A 19,490-nucleotide genomic window follows, 5' to 3' on the forward strand; every position below is an offset into this window, starting at 1 on the left:
TTCTGAGATAGAATTGACAGGTCGTAGCAAATGGCTGTAGGCAGCCACAAAAAGGAGGGATTAAAAATAAGCTCCTGGGTGAACGATCGTGGGGGTGCAGGAGGAGGAAACACGTTCCGAGGTGGACAGACTGATGGGTGGAGGGAGGGGAGGAGTAAAGGATGAGTCTTTTGGGCAGGACATTTGACATTTATTTTAATAAGGCTTTGGGGGAAACTTTCACATATTTGTCATTCTGGTAGGAGGTAGTAAGTCTTGGAGAAGGTGCTTTCCCCTCAGATGTCTTGGCTTGATGATGAAAGGAAACAGTAATGCAAGAGACAAGGAAGAATTTACTGAGAGCCAACAATAAGCAAATTATTAAAATAAATATATGTTACGAGTTTGCAGTGTTTTAACATATCACTGGGAGAAGTAGAGGTCCTCATCCTGTGTGATAACAGATAGACAGATTCACACCAATGCACCGCCTGCCAAAATTACGTCTCCTCTGATGAGACTCAATCTTCCTGGAGGGACGAGCGTTAACCCGGGTTTTAACGGAGCTCCTTTTATTTAACTTCTTATGTAACGTGGTTACACAGTGTTATAATTCAGTTAGGTGCGAGCTGCCGAGGACCTGATACAGACTTGATGAGCTTTTACTACCCAATTGTTGACAAAACTGCAGCCATGGCAGGAAAAACCGACCTTACTCCTAGACACATGACCAAGTTCATTCCCAAGTGAAGACGACCAGGGGTGCTGATGAAGTGTATTAATTGACATTGAGTTTGCTGTGTGGCACCCAGTAATCAGTGGTGCTTTGCGTATGTGGGGCGTGGCTGTGTTCGCAGGGAAACTGGATGGAAGCTTCCCTTCTTTCCTGTGATATTGAAGTTGTGCTCCTCCACCTGTCAATCACGAGTTTTGTGACACGACACAGACGCAGTGTCTTTCGGCTCGGTAACCACTGTACTGGTCTTCCCTCCTCGTGAAACTGTTAACGTGTCTTGGTGTTATGGCCAGAATGTTTTGATGCCAAGGGAAGCTTGTGAGTAAATTATTTTCATTCCTATTCATAAAGCTACCAACGGTAATTGCCTTTCCTTGACAGCATGATTTCCCCCCGCATTTCTGCCAGTCACGACTTGTGTTTAATTGAACATTTTATACATCATAGAGAAGCAACTAAACACTTATCCATGTCTCTCTGTCATCAGGCTGTGACTATGTATCCTGGACCTGCACAGATAACCCACTGAGTCTGACCAGAGAAAGGAATTGTGTTAATATGTCCCAGTTCACATACAAGGGCTGTGTATGCATCATCAAATCATTTGAAGGTGATAGAACAGGAGCCCTGACAACCATGTATGCCAATGATTCCTCAAGCTCATACTTAGGCACATAACTCTTTGTTTAAACAGAATCTTTTCTGGAAATCCAAGATCTAAAACCCAGCTGTTCTGCACTAGCGGACAAGGGGACAGGCCCCAGAGCTCCCCACGTTGGTCCCTCTTCCCTGTCCTAAGTGCTTCTGGACAGACTCCCAAGGACAGCGAGGTGGTGGGAAGGTGAGCCGCCTCTCCTCCTCGCCTCGCCCGGAAGCACTCAGGCACCAGGAAGGGAGAGGAATCCTGTAGCGTGGCGGGGTAGGGGTGGGGGGACGTGTCTGGGCTGGCCCTTCACTCCCACTGTTCCAGGACTTCGGTGGCCCTGCAGAGTCAGCTTCGTTGAACGGTTCTCCATCCCATAGCTCTGTGCTAAGGCTGTGCCCTTGTGTCCACCGCCACGTCTAATCTTGTCCTGCTTCTCCTCAGACACCGCACTGTCTCCTCCTCGCCCAGAGGATGAAGTCCAAACTCGCCACGTGCTGCTGAAATCCACTGTTCTCCAGCCTCGTGTCCCATGCATCCTTGGTGACCATTGTGCTGTAGTGTCACCCACGTGCTCACCACTTCCCAGACCTGTCACACCAACGACAGAAAGCCCTGTGCTTGTGTTCTTTGTCATTCCAGCCTGAGTCATCATTCAGAGCCTGGCTCAAGTGACAGATGGAGGTACCCTTTCCCCATTGGTAGAATGAACCCTGCCTCCTTTGATCCCTAGGGTCTGTGTTCTTGGTGTGAATGCAGGCCCAGTGTGGGGACAACAACTACAGGTCCTGGGATAGAGAACGTTCATGGAGAATTCTTAATTCTGCATTGTTAAGGGTTGAATTGTGTGCCCCCTCCCCCAAGGATCATTTGCCTAAATCCGTTGCCTCTGAATGTCACCTGATGTGGAAATAGGGTCCTTACAGATGTAATTAGTTAAGATAAGGTTACATTGGAGCAGGGTGGGACCTAATACAACTGGTGTCCTTAGAAGAAGGGAAATTTTGGCACAGGCAGGCACAAAGGGAGATGCCACATGAAGGTGAAGGCAGAGATTGGGGTGATGAGCCCACAAGCCAAGGGACACCAGAACCTTCTGGAAGAAAGCGTGAGGCCTGGAGCAGCTCATCCTACGCCTCGGGAGGGGCCAGCCCTGCTGACCTCGGTCTCGGCCTTCCAGCCTCCAGAGCCGGGAGAAGACCAGCTTCTGCTGCTTAGGACCCTCAGCCTGGATATGTTGCCAAAGTCACCCTAGAAAATGAATTCAGTATAAAGACTTTTCAACCAGTTAACTGAGAAAGCAAAAAGAGAAGAAGCAAGGGTTACTGCCCCAGGGCCAGAGAGCAGGACAGAAATAATAAAGACATCACACAGCTGAAACTCAGACTCTGGGGCACAGAAGCTGATGGCTGGTCTGGCTCTGAGGACACCGATGGCCTGCCTCTGTGGGTGTGGGGGACGCCAGAACTGCACTCAGCCGAAGCACGCCACTGGGTAGATGCTGAGTGTCCCAGGAGGCTCTCAGGGACAGGGAGGGACGGCCACCTCCTCCTTTCTCCCTGAAGCCTCCACCTGGCTGCCCTTTTGGCTGCTCAGATATGGGGTTTGCAGGACCCTGCCTCACACAGTGGAAGGTAGCATGTGGCACTTTGAAGCTGAGACAAAAACTAAGTAGCTGGCATAGCCCTCTTCACACACACTCATTGCAGAGTAGCTAGGGGTCTGTACGGCTTCGCCTCACGTTCCAGTTCACCGGAGACACTTAGCTTTGGTCTTTAGCTAATTTGTCCTGGCCCCCACAGCACAAGACATTGTCCATTTTGTAGTGGTCCTTTACGAATGTTTGTCTGGGGAATGAATTAAAAAAAGGAAAAAAGAAGGGAGGGAAGGATCTGGAGCTTCTGCCAGCTGCCTGCCAGCGCCAGCCGCTGTGACACAGTCAGTGTGACCCAAGAGCATGGGCACAGGGGGCACCACAGGGTTTGGGAGGAGGCTGAGAAGGAGGGTAGATCAACAAGTCTGTCTGCCCCTGGCCCAGCGAGCAGACTGTTGAACTGGGGGCCGAGGTTCTAATCCTGGATTTATTACACACTTGCTAAGTGACCTTAGACAAACCACTTAAGTCAACCCTGGAGATAATGTCACACAGTCTTCAGCTTGTAAAATGATCGCTGATGCTTTCCCACCATCCCACCGCCCTAGAGATAATGTGTTTGCTGGCAGTGAGGCGCGGCCGTTGATGAAAGACAGGCTCAGACTCCAATTTTCTGTTTTTATGGCAATTTTTTCTTGGCTGAAGCCCGAGGTATGTATACGACACCTCCACCTGCGACCCAGGTAAACGTGCATCAGGGGCTAAACTACTGTAAGCTTCCTCTTGTGTGAGACCTGGGAAATGGGGCTTAACTGACACCTTTGACATTTTCCTGTGATAAGTGATGTCAAGAGTGCAGTGGTGCATCTGCTCAGGGGACAGAGCCAGCCCCTGGCTTGCTGAGCCTGGGGACACAGGGGCAGGAAGCAAGAGAAGTCCCTTGGGTTCAGGATGAAGTACAGCTTCTCAAACGTGCTTGCGTCACACCTGAGGCCCTTCTTGTCTAGAGATTACAAACCATGCAAATTTGAAAGTCCTTCTAAAGTTGAATAAACAGTATCAGGGAGGCCAAATTTAACTTTTTATGATAATCAACATTGAAAAGTGTTAATATAGGAAATAATATAACCCTACTGAACACTGCAAATGTTTGTTTTGGTTTTAATGAAGGTGCCGTCCTTTTCTTTCATGTTGAAGGGGGCGGGGGAAACTCTAGAGCTTCTTCTAAGATCTGCTCCCAAACTGAAGATGTATTTCAGTGTCAGAAATGAATGCAGCTCCAGCTACCAGGCCCTGGGGCTACATGGGGTGGGAGGGCAGCTCGCCACGGATAGTGTTTGCTGTGGGCTGAACTATGAAATTCATACGTGAAAGGCCTGCCCCTCAGTTTATCAGAACGTGACTCTGTTTGGGGACAGGGCCTGTAAAGATGTGATTAAGTTAAAATGAGGCCCTTAGGGTGGGCCCTGATCCAATCCAACCAGCATCCTGATAAGAAGAGAAAACCTGGTCATGCAAAGAGGCACAGGGAGTGCACGTGCACAGCGCAAAGGCCATGTGGGAACGCAGCAAGACGAAGGCCATCTGCACGCCAAGGACAGAGGCCTCAGGAGACACCAAACCTGCCAACCCCTTGAGCGTGGACTTGCAGCCTCCAGAACTGAGCTTGGAGTTAAGCATTGCCCTCACTGAAACCGTGCCCCACTCCCCCACCCAGCGTGTGGTATTTTGCTCTGGTGGCCGGAGCGACCTAAGACACACCGGGCAGGATTCTGAAGACCTCTCTCAACTTGTTTCTGCTGTCAGCTGCAATCGTTGGTCAAGGGCGTTTGAAACCTTCCTTTCTTCAAAGAGAGTTTGGGAAGGAAGCCTCTCCCCCGCTGCCCTGTCCTCCACCCAGAGTGAGGGTCTCTCCTAGGAGCTTTGGGTCAACACGCTGGTGGGCCCTTATTGAAATGTGGATATGCCGTGGGCTAGAGGTCAAGTTCACTGTCTCTGCCAATTCAGTATCATCCTAGGTCCTATTAGGAGGTAGGGCTAGCCTGCCAGTCACTCAGCTTATAGCCAATAAAGGGAACACAGGCCATGGGGTTTCTATTAGAGGGTGGGGGGACCCCCAGAACATGGACTAGGAGGCCTGGAAGGTTTGGCTTGGCAGCCCTAATGAAACACGAATCCGGCACTGCAAAAGAGCGCATTAGGGGCGGCTCTGAAACTTGGGCTAGGGAAGGGCACCCCGCGGAATATGGAGGCTGGAGAAGGGATGCTTTCTGGCCTGGATGAGGGGTGGGGAGGCCCAGATGGGCCTCCTTTTCGGTCAAGGGTGTGTCATAGCCTTAAAGTTGGTAGGAAGCTGGAAGCCAGGAGCCTGAGGCCTCTCCACATGGCTTTGCTTGTAAGAGAACAGGGGGGATGATGGTGGAGTCCAGCCAAGACCCCTGAGACAGCCTTGGGTGAATAGTAAAGTCCAAGGTGATGTGAGAATCAAAGTAGGCCAGGGTCTCCTGGGTCTAGGGTTCTGCCAAGTTTTCCCCCTTAGACCCATTTCATACCCCAGCTGTGTTTTTCTGTAAGGATGGTCCTGGAGCATGCTGGTAGGCCCTAAAGGTCTTCAGAAGCCCTGGGAACCTTCCCCCCCCTCCCGTGGGCGTGTCCTCTCTTGGGCATTTTGGTTGAGCTGATGTCCCTTCATTGAACAGATGTTAGCCTCTCAACCAGTGACTTCTGGCGTGTGCATTGTTAGAAAGCCTGAATGACTGCAGCCTTCTAACTAAGATGTTGTGTGGGCGAATGTTTGTCTACTGGTGTGTTTAAAAGTTATTTCTCACATGCAAGTTTTATCTTTAACAGCATAAGTGATTGAGAGCTTATAGGAAGTCATGGAATACTGTGTGGTCTAAATTCCAAACATTTTCCCAAGCGTCCATCATGATACGCCATGGAGTATTTTCACCTTCTCCCATCCCACACATATCATTTCCTTTGAGGGTTTTGCCCACAAATCATCCTTGCATGTGCTCAGATCTGAGAAATGTGTTACCATTCCAAAGCTATTATCTCATGTCCTTTCTGGTCTTATTGTCACTTGTTATTTGGAAGATTATGTAACGTAGGTTCATGAGTAAGTTTAAAATATGTGTGCAATAGTATCTGGTTTCTTCTGTAACCAAAATCAAATGTGATTATGTTTATATTATAATTTAACCACCACTGGTTGTTAGAGGATCAATTTTAAAATGCACATCTGTGATAAAATCAGGGATTCGAAAAAGAAACAAAAAATTCATAATTCTTATCACTGTTATATTTTTCTTTTAAACCCATTCCTGCTTAGTTGAAAACCATATTAATGATATTTAATATTTATGGGACAATGGTGACCAAAGCTGCAATTAAAGGAAATTATTTGATTAATGAAATATTAATGAAAACGACCATGGAATTCAATCAAGTGGATCGGAGGTGTTCTTATTTCCTGTTCTCCCTTCAGTGAAAGGGCCGTGTAGTCTCAACCCTTGCCCCCAGACATGCATTTCTCTGCTGAAATTCCATCACCAGGGGTAGAAAATTCTGTCTATCACCCAGGGTAGGAGAGGAAATGAAGCAGCCTGCTTCCGCAGCTAGTTGAGGACAGAAAATACAGAAACGCTGTTAGATTTCCAGCACGTGGCACACCCCCTTCATGCGTTACATGGACAGTGTACCCCAGAGCCTCTCAGAAAGGATGGCATGGCTTAGAATTATCTGCTCTCAGTTTTGGAAAACAAGAGGAAATGAAATTCTTTCACAGTTTAGGAATTAAGGGCTAAGGTCAAAGTTTGGACCATGGCAGCGTCCATTCCCATGAGTTTGATTACGAGGACCATCTTCCTGCTGCTGTTGTGGGTGCCTCAGGGACCCAGATGAGCTGGGCTAGAATTTTCCAGAAGGATGCACCACTTCATTGCAAATACTAATCATAAAGTAAGTCAGCTGTCATCTTGCCCTGGGTGGGTGGGGTGGGGAATGCTACTGAAAGCAAAATGAAATAAGTTTAAAAATAAACTAGATTTGTATGACAAAAAATGAGAAGTTATTAATGTCCAAAGGGACATGTGTGCATAACACAATAGATGCTCTGTGTGGCCAGAATGGTGCTGTGGTCCTCTGGGCGTCCTTCAGACGCTCACCGCTTTTGTTTGAGTACTACAGTAACAGTTACACACTCAAAGAGTTAAAATATCAGAGTTAACACATGCCTACTTTTAAACTGTTCTGTCCTTATAACACAAGTTCTTATCAGAGGTCTACACCATACTTGGCAAACAAGACGTTCTACCTTTTAAACAAATAATTCATTAGGTAATTAAATTCAAGTGAGATTACTCTAATTAAATATACACCGCTGTTGAATCATAATTTCTATGTGGTCTAGTTAAAGATGAGCAATCTCTTATTCCTGACCGAAAAAAAAAAAAGGCTTTAAAAGAATTCCCTGGTGACTGGAAGGGTAGATTTACATGCACTCCACAGAGGTCATTTCAAGAAGGGAGAGATGCCAACACAACATGGTGTGTGTGTGGTTCCTCATTCCAGAAGAGAATTCCAGGAGATTCCAGAAGTTCCCGACCTCTGGTTATACTGAAAGGGTCTGTGGAACCAGACAGCAAGTCACTCCCAATGACCTCTGTCAGGCGCGTGGCTACCTGCAGACGAGCACAACCTGGCACAGGGGGCAGGGGGCAAGCCGAACCGGGTCATCCCTGACCCACTAGGCCCCAAGATCGAGGTGCTCTGGAGGCCAGTGCTGGCCCCAGGGCCACAGGACGTGAGCAAAATGAAGTCACTTGTCCCCCATGCTCGTGGCGGCTCCCTCAAATGGCATCCGAAGCCACAGCCACGATGGCGCTCACGGGGGGCGCAAAGTCCCTCCTGGCTTTGATCTGCGTCTCCCGGCTGCGGAGAGCTGACAGTCGGCTGCGTGGCAGCCCCGCTTTCATTTGTCAGACACGCGTTTCCTAGTGTTGTGGAGCAGGCAGTACACCTGTACTGCCAGCATTTACATCGCCTTGCCCCGGGATGGCATTGATTTGGGACGGGTGAAATACAAACACAAACTAATTAAACACTGCATAATAGGGCCCTACAGGAACACGGCAGAAAAACAAATAAACACAAGTGCAGCTGGTTCGGCGATCGTACCTCTGCCCCCGAGCCACCGTCTGCTGACATCAAATTATAAATCTTGAAAACCCTCACACCGTTGCTGTTGATCATATTGGAGGCATAATGGAAATGATCTGGTTAATTAAGGGGAGGTTTATAAAATATTTACGTGTGTGCACACGCATGTAATTCACTTCCTCCGACACTCGGGGACGGCGACATCGCAGCACTCCAGGCCGGGCCACTGCGGTCCATTTCTTTACCTTGCGACGCTGGGAAACTCCGGCCGGTTCTGGAGGCTCCAGGCGCCAAGGCGCACTTCGCCCTCCGGCCGCCTTCGGGGGAGGCAGAATCGCACTCCGCGGAGGCACTGCCGGAAGCATCTGACCGTCCGTGTCCCTCGCTTCTGGGCCTTTTCCTTCCCAGGCTTTCCTGGAGTCCTGGGCATCTCCTCCCGCCGGCCCCACTCCGCTAGTCCCGCCAAGGGGCGCCCGTGTCGCCGCGGGGTCTCCTCAATCCTGCGCGCTCACGCTCACAGCACCCACTGGGTAGTACCCTGGGCGGGGAGGTGGCACAGGCTTCCCTGGCCCCCCACGTGGACGCTGGCTTGGCAGGAGAACGCTGGGCGCGTACCCAGGGGTCCAGGCCGAGAGGGCCGCGGGATCACCACAGCCCGACCGACCCTGTCCCTGGCCTGGCGTCCGTGCGCGGCAGGGTTCCAGCTGTGCGTTTTCGCGTGGGTCTTAGCTGCCTGGGGCTGTTGGGCACTCGCCTCGCTGTCGCCGAGCCGGGGGGCTTCCTGGGTCCTGCTGGAGAAAGGTGCAACGTCCTAATGAGTATTTAACAAGACTCATAAATCAGGGCGTTCGCGTCCGGGCGGAGGGCTTGGCCGGGTCGGGGCGCCCAGCCCGGCCCCCGAGCTACCACCCAGCGCTGCGGCCGCCGCCATCTGCACAGCAAAGAATGGCCATTTTGAAAGGCCGGCGATGAGGCCGCAGCGTTGCCCTCAGCATCCCCGACCAGGGTCTTCGTTGCCCCATCCTCGGCGCCAAAGGCAGGTCCCCGCGGTGGCTCCAGGGAGTGGGCGCTCCTCCTCCCCCCGAGAGCTTCCTCCCCTTCTTCAGAGCCAGGTCTGGGGAGCTTCCAAATAGTGGAGAATTATTTCGGAAGAAATGCAATTGCAAATGAGGGTGCTGTTTGGTTTAATTTCATCCTTATGTAAATATAGGGGGAATGTAAGGAGGGGAGCTGGGGACAGAAAAAGGACAGGATCTTTTTCAAAGCGATGATAGCAAGTCCGCCCTATTTAGAAAACTATTCCCCACCCCCTATAATGATAATGAGCAAGCAAACTTTCTGTAAGGCCTTGAAATCTGTTTAAAAGTCACCTTTGTCCAACGTGCCTGCTTCACCAACCCTCTCCCAACCCCACCCCCAATCACCACCGGTTTCGAGGCCTTTCTCCCCTCCTCTCCTCCCAGCCTCTGCGCACAATTGAGCCCGGCAAACACACAGGGGACCCAAGAGACCCGCGTCTTAGCCTGAGCGCACCAGGAGTCCGTGCTTTCCAGCCAGAAAGTTCCTGTCAACTGCCACTGTGGAGCTCTGCGGGGCCGCGCTGGTGACTCGGGCCAACGGCCGTGGGTCCGTGAGTGGAAGTCCTTTACCGAGCACCGGAGCTCTCAGACCCGAGCCCGGACGCCGGCCAGGCGGAGCTCCGATCCGGCCGCGCAGCGACCCCTAGGTCTGGCTTCGCATTGCTCGGCGGCCCGGCCTCTGGCTTAGTGATGACGGAGCGGCGACACGGAGGGGGGGGCTCGGCCAGGGGCAGCTTCCAGACTAGCGGTGGGACGTGCCTGAGCCACCCCGTGGCAGGCTGGGACAGAGGCTGAGGGCCCGGGAAGCGGGCCTCTCCCGGCTCGCCCATCCGGATTTACACCACTGGAGGCCGTCGATTTTAGACGGCAGGCCGCGGGAGCCCCACCAGGGCCTGGCTCCTCCCCTCATTTGTCCAGCGCCTCTCCTGCCACTTGAAGGACGGTCGCGGACCCCAGAAGGGCTGAGCTGTAGTGCTGTGCCCGCATTAAGATGATATTCAAGTCAGGCCCAAGATCCCGGGCAGGAGCCTCTCTCCTGTCCAGGCACCCTGGGCCTCCCTGGCCGGACTTAACCATTTGATGTTAAACCTGGGCTGGCGGGAGGACACTCTCCCCTGCTATGCTGATCGGTGGGATTCTCAACCCTTCTAGCCCCTCCCCCTCTCCAATGGGATGCTTCCGAGGCAGTTTGCTCACTGCTTCCTAGTTCTGTTTGTGCAAGATTTGGGGTAAAGTGCCAAGAGGAAAGAAGGGAAGAGGTGAGCTAAGTCGTCTAGGGTCTGCTGGGATCCCAGCCGCTGGCCCTGGGCAGAGAATGCCCACAGTGGCTGCTCTGGCACCTTTCCATGACTCCCTTGGGGCAAGTCCACAGTCTTTTCTAGTTCTAATTCCTGGATAACTGGCTAATCCTCAGGCTCAGTGTCCAGGTGGGTTTTTCCCATTCACCCACCTGGTGTCTTCAGGAGCCCCAAATCATTTCTGACCTGAATGGAGATAATACAGACAGGGCACGGTAGGGTGGCATTCCTGGGCTGGTTGGGGGTCAGGACAAAGCCTGCTCCCCCTTTATCCCTCCCTCCCCCAGGTTCTGATAGCTACAGTGTGACAGAAGTCAAGAGGGGCCTTGGCTGGTAGGGTGTGGAGGTGATCAATCCCTGTGTCTAGATCCTGACACCAGCTTACATTCCACCTCACTCTCCTGGTCACACAAGAGGGCTTATCTCACCTGTGTTTACCTGTCGCCCTGAAATGTGACACTGGGGTTTGCTAAACAGGACAGTGGTGAAGCTGGCCCTCTGGTTTGTTTTGGATGCAGGGGAGAAGGGGTTTGGGGTGCCTGCTGGTGGGCTGGGGAGCAGGAGGAAGTTGTGGTTCGGGACTTCCCAGAGCAGTCCTGCCAAGTGCCCACCCCCGCCCCCCAGAATCTGTCACAGCAGGAAAGGAGCCCAGGCTGTTGCAGGGGGTTTCTGGAGAGAACAAGGTCTTGGGGGTGGGGGGTTGTGTGACAGCACGAACAGGAAGAAAACCTGACTCTGAGCAGAGAAATTACAGCCTCATTACGGAGCTGGTGATTAGTAATTACTATTATGGGCATTAGTATTGCTAATTATAGGCGGTGGCTCTGTGTCTGTCCGCAGGCCCCAAAATGGGGAAATGGGAGCCTTCCTGATGCTGCGGGAGTCCCTGGGCCTCCATGATCCGGGCAACTGGAAGGGGATCCAGGTTAGGAAAAGAGTCCAGGGTCCGGGGGTTCAGGTCACCAGCAGCAGGGCATGCTGGGCACCGGGTCCAGAGGGTAGCCTCCATTCCGCAGCTCGAACAGGCCCAAACTGAGGCTGAGACCCGAGTCCGTGGATGAAATTCCTGCGGGGTCCAGTGTGCCCGATCGCAGCAACAGGCAGTGCGCGCCGGGCTATGGCTGCCACGTGGAAGATGAGGGGCAAAACTGTTCCAGGAGCCCCTGGGCACGCTCTCCGCCTGGGCCGCCAGGACCAAGCCAGCGACCACAGCTCAGGGGTGGCCTGCCCCACCTGCCCCGGCACAGGCAGACATGGAAGGTGGTGCAGCGAGCATCAGCGCCCTAGCGCGGCCAGGCCCCCGGAGACCCGGAGCCATCGAGAGTGCGCAGCGCCTGGCCGCGTCCGCTCGCTCTTCCCGCCAGGCGGAGGATGGAGAGAGAAATAGACGTCCTGTCTCTGGCCTACTCGCGGCGCCTCCTCGGGCAGGCGCGCTCCACTCAAGTTTACTTCCTGAATCTGCAAATCTAGTGGAGAAACGAGGGACGCTGAGGCCACGCTGGCTTCTCCCATTGCCAGGGTGGGCGGCGGGATGTTTCCCTCCCCCTGCTTTGATGCTGTCTGGGTAATGAAAAGGTCCCCCGCCCCAAAACCCCGCCACTGTAGACAACATCTGTTTTCCCCAGTAAGTGGCTTCTCAGCTAGGGTTCTCTTCTCCAAGTTTCCACAATAGAGAGCGCCTGCGGAGCTCGGCCTCTTCCCGCGTCTCCCAAGGCAGCAAGGCCGGTCAATGCCCGGTGACTTGTTCAAGCCTAGTGGGGGCCCCAGGAACGCCACGCCCGCGTCGGGTGTCACGCCACGCCGGTTTGGTGGCACACCGAGGGCATCTGGGTGCATATATGCTAAAGGTGTTCGGGGAAGCAAAGGCAGCGCCAACCTAGGAGAGGCCTCTCCCAGTAGGTTGTCACCGCGCCCCCGCCAGTGCCTTTCCGGCCGCCCCGCCGCTCGCGCGCCCGTCGCAGGCGGAGGTGGCCCGGCCGGCGCGGGGCACCACGTGCTCGCCGGGAGGGGCGGGAGCAGCGGGCGAGGGCGGGCGGGAGGCAGGGAGGGGGCGGGGCCAGCGCTCAAGGGGATGCCAATCAAAGCATCAACTTCAAATTGTGTCTGAAAGCCCCGCCGCCGAGCGGACGGCGGCCGCGGCAGTCGGCGCGGGATCGCGGATCCGGGCGCAGCGAGCACCGGGCGGAGGAGCAGCCCCCGGCCCCCGCGTCCGGGCCGGCCCGAGCGCCCGGCCCGCCTCCCCCGACCCACCCCTTTAATACTAGCCCGGCGCCGCTCCCGCGGAGTCCGCGGACATGTCCTTCCCGCAGCTGGGATACCCGCAGTACCTGAGCGCCGCGGGGCCAGGCGCCTACGGCGGGGAGCGCCCGGGGGTGCTGGCCGCGGCGGCTGCCGCCGCCGCCTCGTCGGGCCGGCCGGGGACCGCGGAGCTGGGCGCGGGCGCGGCCGCCGTCACCTCGGTGCTGGGTATGTACGCGGCGGCCGGGCCGTACGCGGGCGCGCCCAGCTACAGCGCCTTCCTACCCTACGCCGCTGACCTCAGTCTCTTCTCGCAGATGGTGAGTGCGCCCTGCTCCGCGCGCTTCTCACCCGGGCGGCTTCTCCCCGCCGGCCCCTGCGCCCCGGGGGGGGGGGGGGGGGGCTCGGGCGGGAGGGTGGCCGCGCGGGAGGGAGAGCGGCGGGCGGGCAGGGATCGCGGAACTGCCGGGGTGAGGGGCGCGAGCGGCCCTGCCCGCGGTCCCGAGGCGGCGGGGGCCTGGGCAGCGCGTAGAGGCCGGCGGGCAACGGTCCCGCCATCTCGGCGGGGTGGCAGTGTCGGCGGGAGTCAGGAGGCCGCAGCAGCAGGCCCGGTGCGCGCGGCCCGGTCTCCCAGAACCCCCCTCCCGCCCTCGGGCCGGCTTTCGAGACCCCAGCAGCTTTGGGCTGCGCGGGGAAGATGGTTTCTCCCCCAGGGGCAGAGTTCACACAGTGGTATCTAGTTTATAGCGTGGTAGAGGCGGCCAAAAACCAACCTAACAATGGCGATCAGACGGGCCGGAGGGGTCTCTTAACGGCGTGTGTGCAAATTTGAGATTTAGGGGGAAAAATTAATCTGAAATGTTTTTTTTGAGTCTCATATGGTGTTTGCTTTGACTTTCGTAAGTTGCCAAAGTTTTCATTTCATTTGCACCGAAAGAAAAGCACTTTTCTTCCCGTGTTACATAATGGAGGATTAAAGAAATCAGTGTCCCCAGGCTTAAAATAAGTGGTGTCATCTTAGTCTCCCGTCCCAGTGGGTGTCAGATGTGGGGGAGGGGTCTCCGCGGGGCACACGCCAGTCTTTCGGTCCCCAAGATTCGTGTATCTTGCTCTGATGCAAGGTCGGGCTCAAACTTCAGGCTACTGGTGACCTGAGCGCCGGGCGCGGGGGCCCGGGAGGCAGCCCCCTCTTGCGCTGCGGCCGGCGAGATAACGTAGTTTGCAGGCACCCTCCCCCCCAGGCCTCCTCACTCCCCCAGAAAGAAACAGGAAATAAATACCCGCCAACAGCACGCGGGCAAAGTAGCCGGTGTGTTTTCCTGTAACTTTTCTTGTAGTTTTGGAAAGAAAGACTATTTTTCTGAGAGCGGCCCGAGCTGCCTTTCAGATCTCTTGCTATCGAAAAAGATCAGCTCCCATTTTGTTCCCGCGGCCGCGATGCCGAGCAAGCGGTGAGAGAGATTTGGAAGGTACCCATTTTAAAAAGAATTCCCCCAGAAGCGAGGCCGCGATGTCTTCTTTACAATCACGGCCAAAATAATTAGAAAAGTGCAAAGTACATTTTGCAAAGATTAGGCAAAAACGAAATCTGGCCAAGGAAACCTTTTCTAGAGAAAAGGCATCGACCCCCGAAGGAATTACTGAAAGAAATACGCTGTTTACAACTTTCTCGGAGTCCGGAACCCCCTTCTGCTAACAGAGCAACTGGACGATTGTACATGGAGGATTCAAATTTTTTTTTTCCACAGAAATGTTGAATACAGATGTGTGCCTTTTGGGATCCCCGCGTGCGTTTGCGGGGGAGGGAGGGTTGTCTATGGTGAGGAGTTGCTCATTGTCGTGGGGTAGGGAAGGGAGAGGCTGGGTTTTTTACTAAGGGGGAACTGTAGAGAAATCCCCCTTCAAGGTGTATTTCCTCGTGGTCTCCTGCCGGTTCTTGGGAAGCAACCCTAACCCCAAACTGAGATGCTGGGCCTGGGTTTCCAAGCCTTTAGGACTGGGGGTTTGGAAGCCAAAAGGTAAAATTGTAAGTGAATGTCTGTCTTGGCAATTTATGGTAATAACGAGGTCTAATGAGCTTGTTAGAAAGATAAAATGTTATTTACCAAAAAACCTGATGGGATAATTTGACTCGCTGTGTTTTACTGCCGATGATAAAAAGAATATTGATTGCAAATAAATCAGGGCCTTGAAATACTTGCGCACAGTTTGTGCTGTTTGCTGCAGATCAAAGTCAAACTTGAGAGATAAAGTCTCAGAGGCCCAGGAAACCGGTTCCGCTCCTCGCGCCGGCGACGCGGCCCTCGCGTTAATATTTTACCGGATAAGCCCTCCTTTTGTGTTTAAAAAAAACAAATGGTGTTTTTGTTATTGTTGTCCAAGATGGCTAGGATTAAAATTTTAAATTACCTGTCACCACTATAGACCTTTAAGTGTGGGCGACCCATTATATGCAGATTAATCCGAAAAGCTGAAAGGAGTTGTGCTTTCATTTTAAATTGCTGGCGGATTTGGGCCCGGAGAAAACCCGGGCGGTTTATTTTGTTTGACCCCCTCAGGCTCTAAGGGTGGGGGCGTGGGCTCTCGGTTCTTCACGTTTGGAGAAGCTGTTTCATCGGCCTAGTTAAAAGGTTTTCCCCTCCAGCTAGTGCGAGGTAAACTTGGAAATCCGGCTTTTGGAGTCGTTGTGGGGGTGGGGTGAGGGACGGAGGGCAGCCTAGGGAAATTCGAGGGGCCGTAGCTCCCGCTGTGGCCTTCCAGAGAGAGGGGCTAGAATTCTGGAACTTTTCTTGAGTGACAGAAAAACTCTCCAGGATCCGTGGTAGCGCAGTTCCTGGAGGCGGCTCGTGGTCTGAACCCCCACCGCACCCCCTGCCCCGCGGTGGTGCATTGGGGCCTTTTGCTCTCAGCGGACAGGAGCAGCCGCTTTCTCAGTTCTGGGGACTCATCTCTCTCTCTCTCTCTCTCTCTCTCTCTCTCTCTCTCTCTCTCTCTCTCTCTCTCTCTCTCTCCCCGTACTCTCTCTCTCCTCCCTCGATGGGCCGCGTGGCCGCAGGGCTCACAGTATGAACTCAAGGACAACCCCGGGGTGCACCCCGCCACCTTTGCTGCCCACACGGCACCGGCCTACTATCCCTACGGCCAGTTCCAGTACGGAGACCCGGGGCGGCCCAAGAACGCCACGCGCGAGAGCACCAGCACGCTCAAGGCCTGGCTCAACGAGCACCGCAAGAACCCGTACCCCACCAAGGGCGAGAAGATCATGCTGGCCATTATCACCAAGATGACCCTCACGCAGGTGTCCACCTGGTTCGCCAACGCGCGCCGGCGCCTCAAGAAGGAGAACAAGGTGACGTGGGGCGCGCGCAGCAAGGACCAGGAGGACGGCGCCCTTTTCGGAAGCGACACGGAGGGAGACCCTGAGAAGACTGAGGACGACGAGGAGATCGACCTGGAGAGCATCGACATCGACAAGATGGACGAGCACGACGGCGACCAGAGCAACGAGGACGACGAGGACAAGGCCGAGGCGCCGCGCGCGCCCGCAGCTCCCACCCCCCTCGCGCGGGACCAGGGCTCGCCCCTGGCCGCCGACACGCTCAAGCCTCAAGACTCGCCCCTGGGCCTGCCCAAGGAAGTCCCGGAGCCCGGCAGCACGCGCCTGCTGAGTCCTGGTGCGGCGGGCGGCCTGCAGGGCGCGCCGCACAGCAAGCCCAAGATCTGGTCGCTGGCCGAGACGGCCACGAGCCCCGACGGCGCTCCCAAGGCCTCGCCGCCGCCGCCCGCTGGCCATCCAGGCGCGCCGCTGCAGCACCCCGCCTTCCTGCCCAGCCACGGACTGTACACCTGCCACATCGGCAAGTTCTCCAACTGGACCAACGGCGCCTTCCTGGCGCAGGGCTCTCTGCTCAACATGCGCTCCTTCCTGGGCGTTGGCGCGCCCCACGCCACGCCCCACGGCCCACACCTGCCCGCGCCGCCGCCGCCGCCGGTCACCGTTGCCGCGGGGGTGCTCCACGGCGACAAGGCCTCAGCCCGCAGCAGCCCCGCGCTCCCAGGTATGAGGCCCAGGAGTGTCCTTCCCCCATCCGGGCCAGGAATCCGGAGCCCGGGCAGAACTTGGGGCGGGGGTGGGGGGCACCAGCCATGGATGGAGAAAAGCAGTGGCTGCCTAGCCCTGCTGAGCAGTGACCCTGCCTGAATTCGGGGAGCGAGGCCAAGGCCCTCCGGCCCTCCGGAGAGAGCTGTGCTCCACCCTGGGGTCTGCTGGGAGGAGAAAGCCTGCTTCTGGTGGAGACCTGCCCCAAGGGCGGGAGGGAACGGAGAGGGGTTGGGGTGGGGAGGAGGCCTGCGTACCTCTGCTGCCCTCCACACCTGTCTCCTAGCCCTAACTCTGTCTCTCCCGACCCTCGCAGAGAGAGACCTCATCACCAGGCCAGACTCGCCGCCACAACAGTTAAAGTCGCCCTTCCAGCCTGTTCGGGACAAGTGAGTGCACTTTGCTTTTACCACTGGGCAGCGGAGGGAGCAGGGCGAGAGGCGGAGTAGGGTCGGGCGGTGGTGGGGTCCTCAGTCACTGTTGAAGGGGCGATGCCCACTAGCCCAGCGCGCCGGGCCAGCTGGGTCCAGCCGGGTTTCTCTGGAGCCGGGAGCCGCGAGGGGTCGGCGACGCCACCCCCTCTCCCCCCGGCGCTCGGCGGGCAGAACGGGGACGCCGGGTCCCAGCGTCCATCCTGACAGTGCCTTTTTGCCTTCTTGTTTTGCTGTTTCCCCCGCAGCTCGCTGGCCCCGCAGGAGGGAACGCCGCGGATCCTAGCAGCCCTCCCGTCCGCTTGATTCGGGGTCTTCTTTTACTTTTGCGGGGGGAGGGGGGAGGAGTTCGGGAGGGAGGGGATGAGGGAGGAATTAAGACAAATATTTCAGACTGGTGTAAAGGACAAATGTGGCCACGACGTCAACGACTCCCATCCATCGCTTTCTGCAGAAAGGGGTTCTTCCGGCCGAGCTGGCGTCCGGGCAGCCGGCCTCCGCCCGCGCGGCTCGGCTCTGGTAGCTGTCACCACGCTCCGGTTGGTTATCAGTTCGGTAAATGCCCCTATGTGCTTGTGTCTTTTTTTCTTTCTTTCTGTATATAGAGTGATTTCAGATTGTAAATAGCGCGTCAGCGAACTTGTCTAAATCATATATTTTTGTCTAATAAACTAAATGAAATGATGCCCACTGGTCCTGCTGCTGTGTGTGGCTGGGGTGTCCTGAGTGCTGAAATCCTGGCAGGGACCAATTGCCTGTGGCTTGGGGAGGAGAGGCGGGGCGGGGGGCGGGGGGGGGCGCGGTATCCATCCAGGAGGTAGTTGTTTCTCAGTCTTTTGGTTGTTGTTGAATTTGTAATGTTGTCACTAGGGCAGTTTCTTGTTGGCAGTTTGATTCTTAACAACTCTTACGCATATATCTGGGGGATGCCTTTCTCAGGACGTAAACAAGTTCGATTTTAGGTGTTTTCATAAAACGATTTCTTAAAGTGGGCGACAATGGGGGAGAAATAATTTCCAATCGTGTCCCCAAAGGAGAACTTGGGATTTGAAATCAATTTATACCTAGTTGTCTCGACAGTGCGTGGTGGCGTCAGGTCGTTCATGGGTAGAATGAGAGCATAATGGAGTATGAAATTTCGCTTTGAATGTCGTTTTTAGTTATTTGGTTAAATCAAACGTGGAGAAATTGGAAGGCTCTTTTAAACTCTCCTGATGGAGGGCAGGGATGCGGCGCGGGGGTGTTATCTGGGTCTGAGCGAGAGGGCTCTGCAGTGGTGGGGGGAGAAAAAACTGGGAGCGGGGCTCTGGTCTCCCCAGGACACCCGTTTACACTGCTGGCCCTAGACTGGGCGCACGGAGTGAGCCGGCCCGGGAGCAAATCAAACCCCAGACGGCCTAGGCCGGGCCTGTAGGCCGCTGGGAACGAGGGAAGGGAACAGTGCGTGACGGCGCTGGCCTCGCGTGCTCGCGGGAGGGCGGTGGCCCCTGAGTCTCACGGACCGCGGTGCGCTCGGAGCGGGACGCGCTGCAGCAGCCTGCACTTCCAGCAGGGCTCAGGCGACTTTGTGTGGAATTTGCGAAAACCGAGACAGCAAAGATTTCCAAAACTGCGCGTGAGGGAAGGACGTGGGCTGCGGGGAAACCTGCGCAGTGGGGAAGAGCCGAGTCCCTCGTTTCGGACAGGACCTCCCCCACGCCCCAGCCGGGCCTGATACTCGCTGTAGAACCCCTTCGGGACTCGCTGTCCGGGGGCTGCTGGTGGCGGCGAAGGGCAAGGCTGTCTGTCTCGAGCTCCTCTGCGGCGAGGAAAAGGGGCGGCTAGCGCTGAGGACTGGGGGTGCCACCCCACGGGGACCACTCTCCTCCCGCGCTCTTGTTCTTCTCCAGCCTCACCCCACCCGATCCATTTAGAGGAAATGGTCCCCTTTCCGTCGCCGGGGCGGAGACGCGAAGAGGGCTGCGAGGGCCAAAGTGGACTGTTGGCAGGTGGGGGACCGCGGCGGGCGGGGCGTGTGCAGCCGCGGGAGTAGCCGGGCGGCGGAGCGGAGCCGAGTGCCGGCGGGCTGGCGGGCTGCGGCCGCGGGGGAGCGGCTTCTGGTAGGAATGGACGTGCTCGAGGCGCCCTCTATGGGCCGAAAGCGGAATGGGACCCTGACGGCGGCGCAGATCAGGCTCCTGGGGCGTGGCGCAGAATCTGCGGGCTCTCCGCCTTGGGGATGCGGTGGGCG

At 55.7% G+C, this 19,490-nt stretch overlaps 1 protein-coding gene across 1 annotated transcript; it reads left to right on the top strand.

The window, feature by feature from the left end:
- Window positions 1-12,660: 12,660 nt before the first annotated feature.
- On the top strand, window positions 12,661-17,945 carry IRX1 (iroquois homeobox 1). The gene is made up of 4 exons (XM_033110609.1): window positions 12,661-13,050; window positions 15,786-16,788; window positions 17,146-17,218; window positions 17,509-17,945. The coding sequence occupies exons 1-4, from the start codon at window positions 12,787-12,789 to the stop codon at window positions 17,564-17,566; spliced, it is 1,398 nt and encodes a 465-aa protein (XP_032966500.1). The 5' UTR covers window positions 12,661-12,786; the 3' UTR covers window positions 17,567-17,945.
- The last annotated feature ends 1,545 nt before the right edge of the window (window positions 17,946-19,490 follow it).

Source organism: Rhinolophus ferrumequinum, chromosome 7 (assembly GCF_004115265.2).
Source record: "Rhinolophus ferrumequinum isolate MPI-CBG mRhiFer1 chromosome 7, mRhiFer1_v1.p, whole genome shotgun sequence".
Classification (NCBI taxonomy): domain Eukaryota; kingdom Metazoa; phylum Chordata; class Mammalia; order Chiroptera; family Rhinolophidae; genus Rhinolophus; species Rhinolophus ferrumequinum.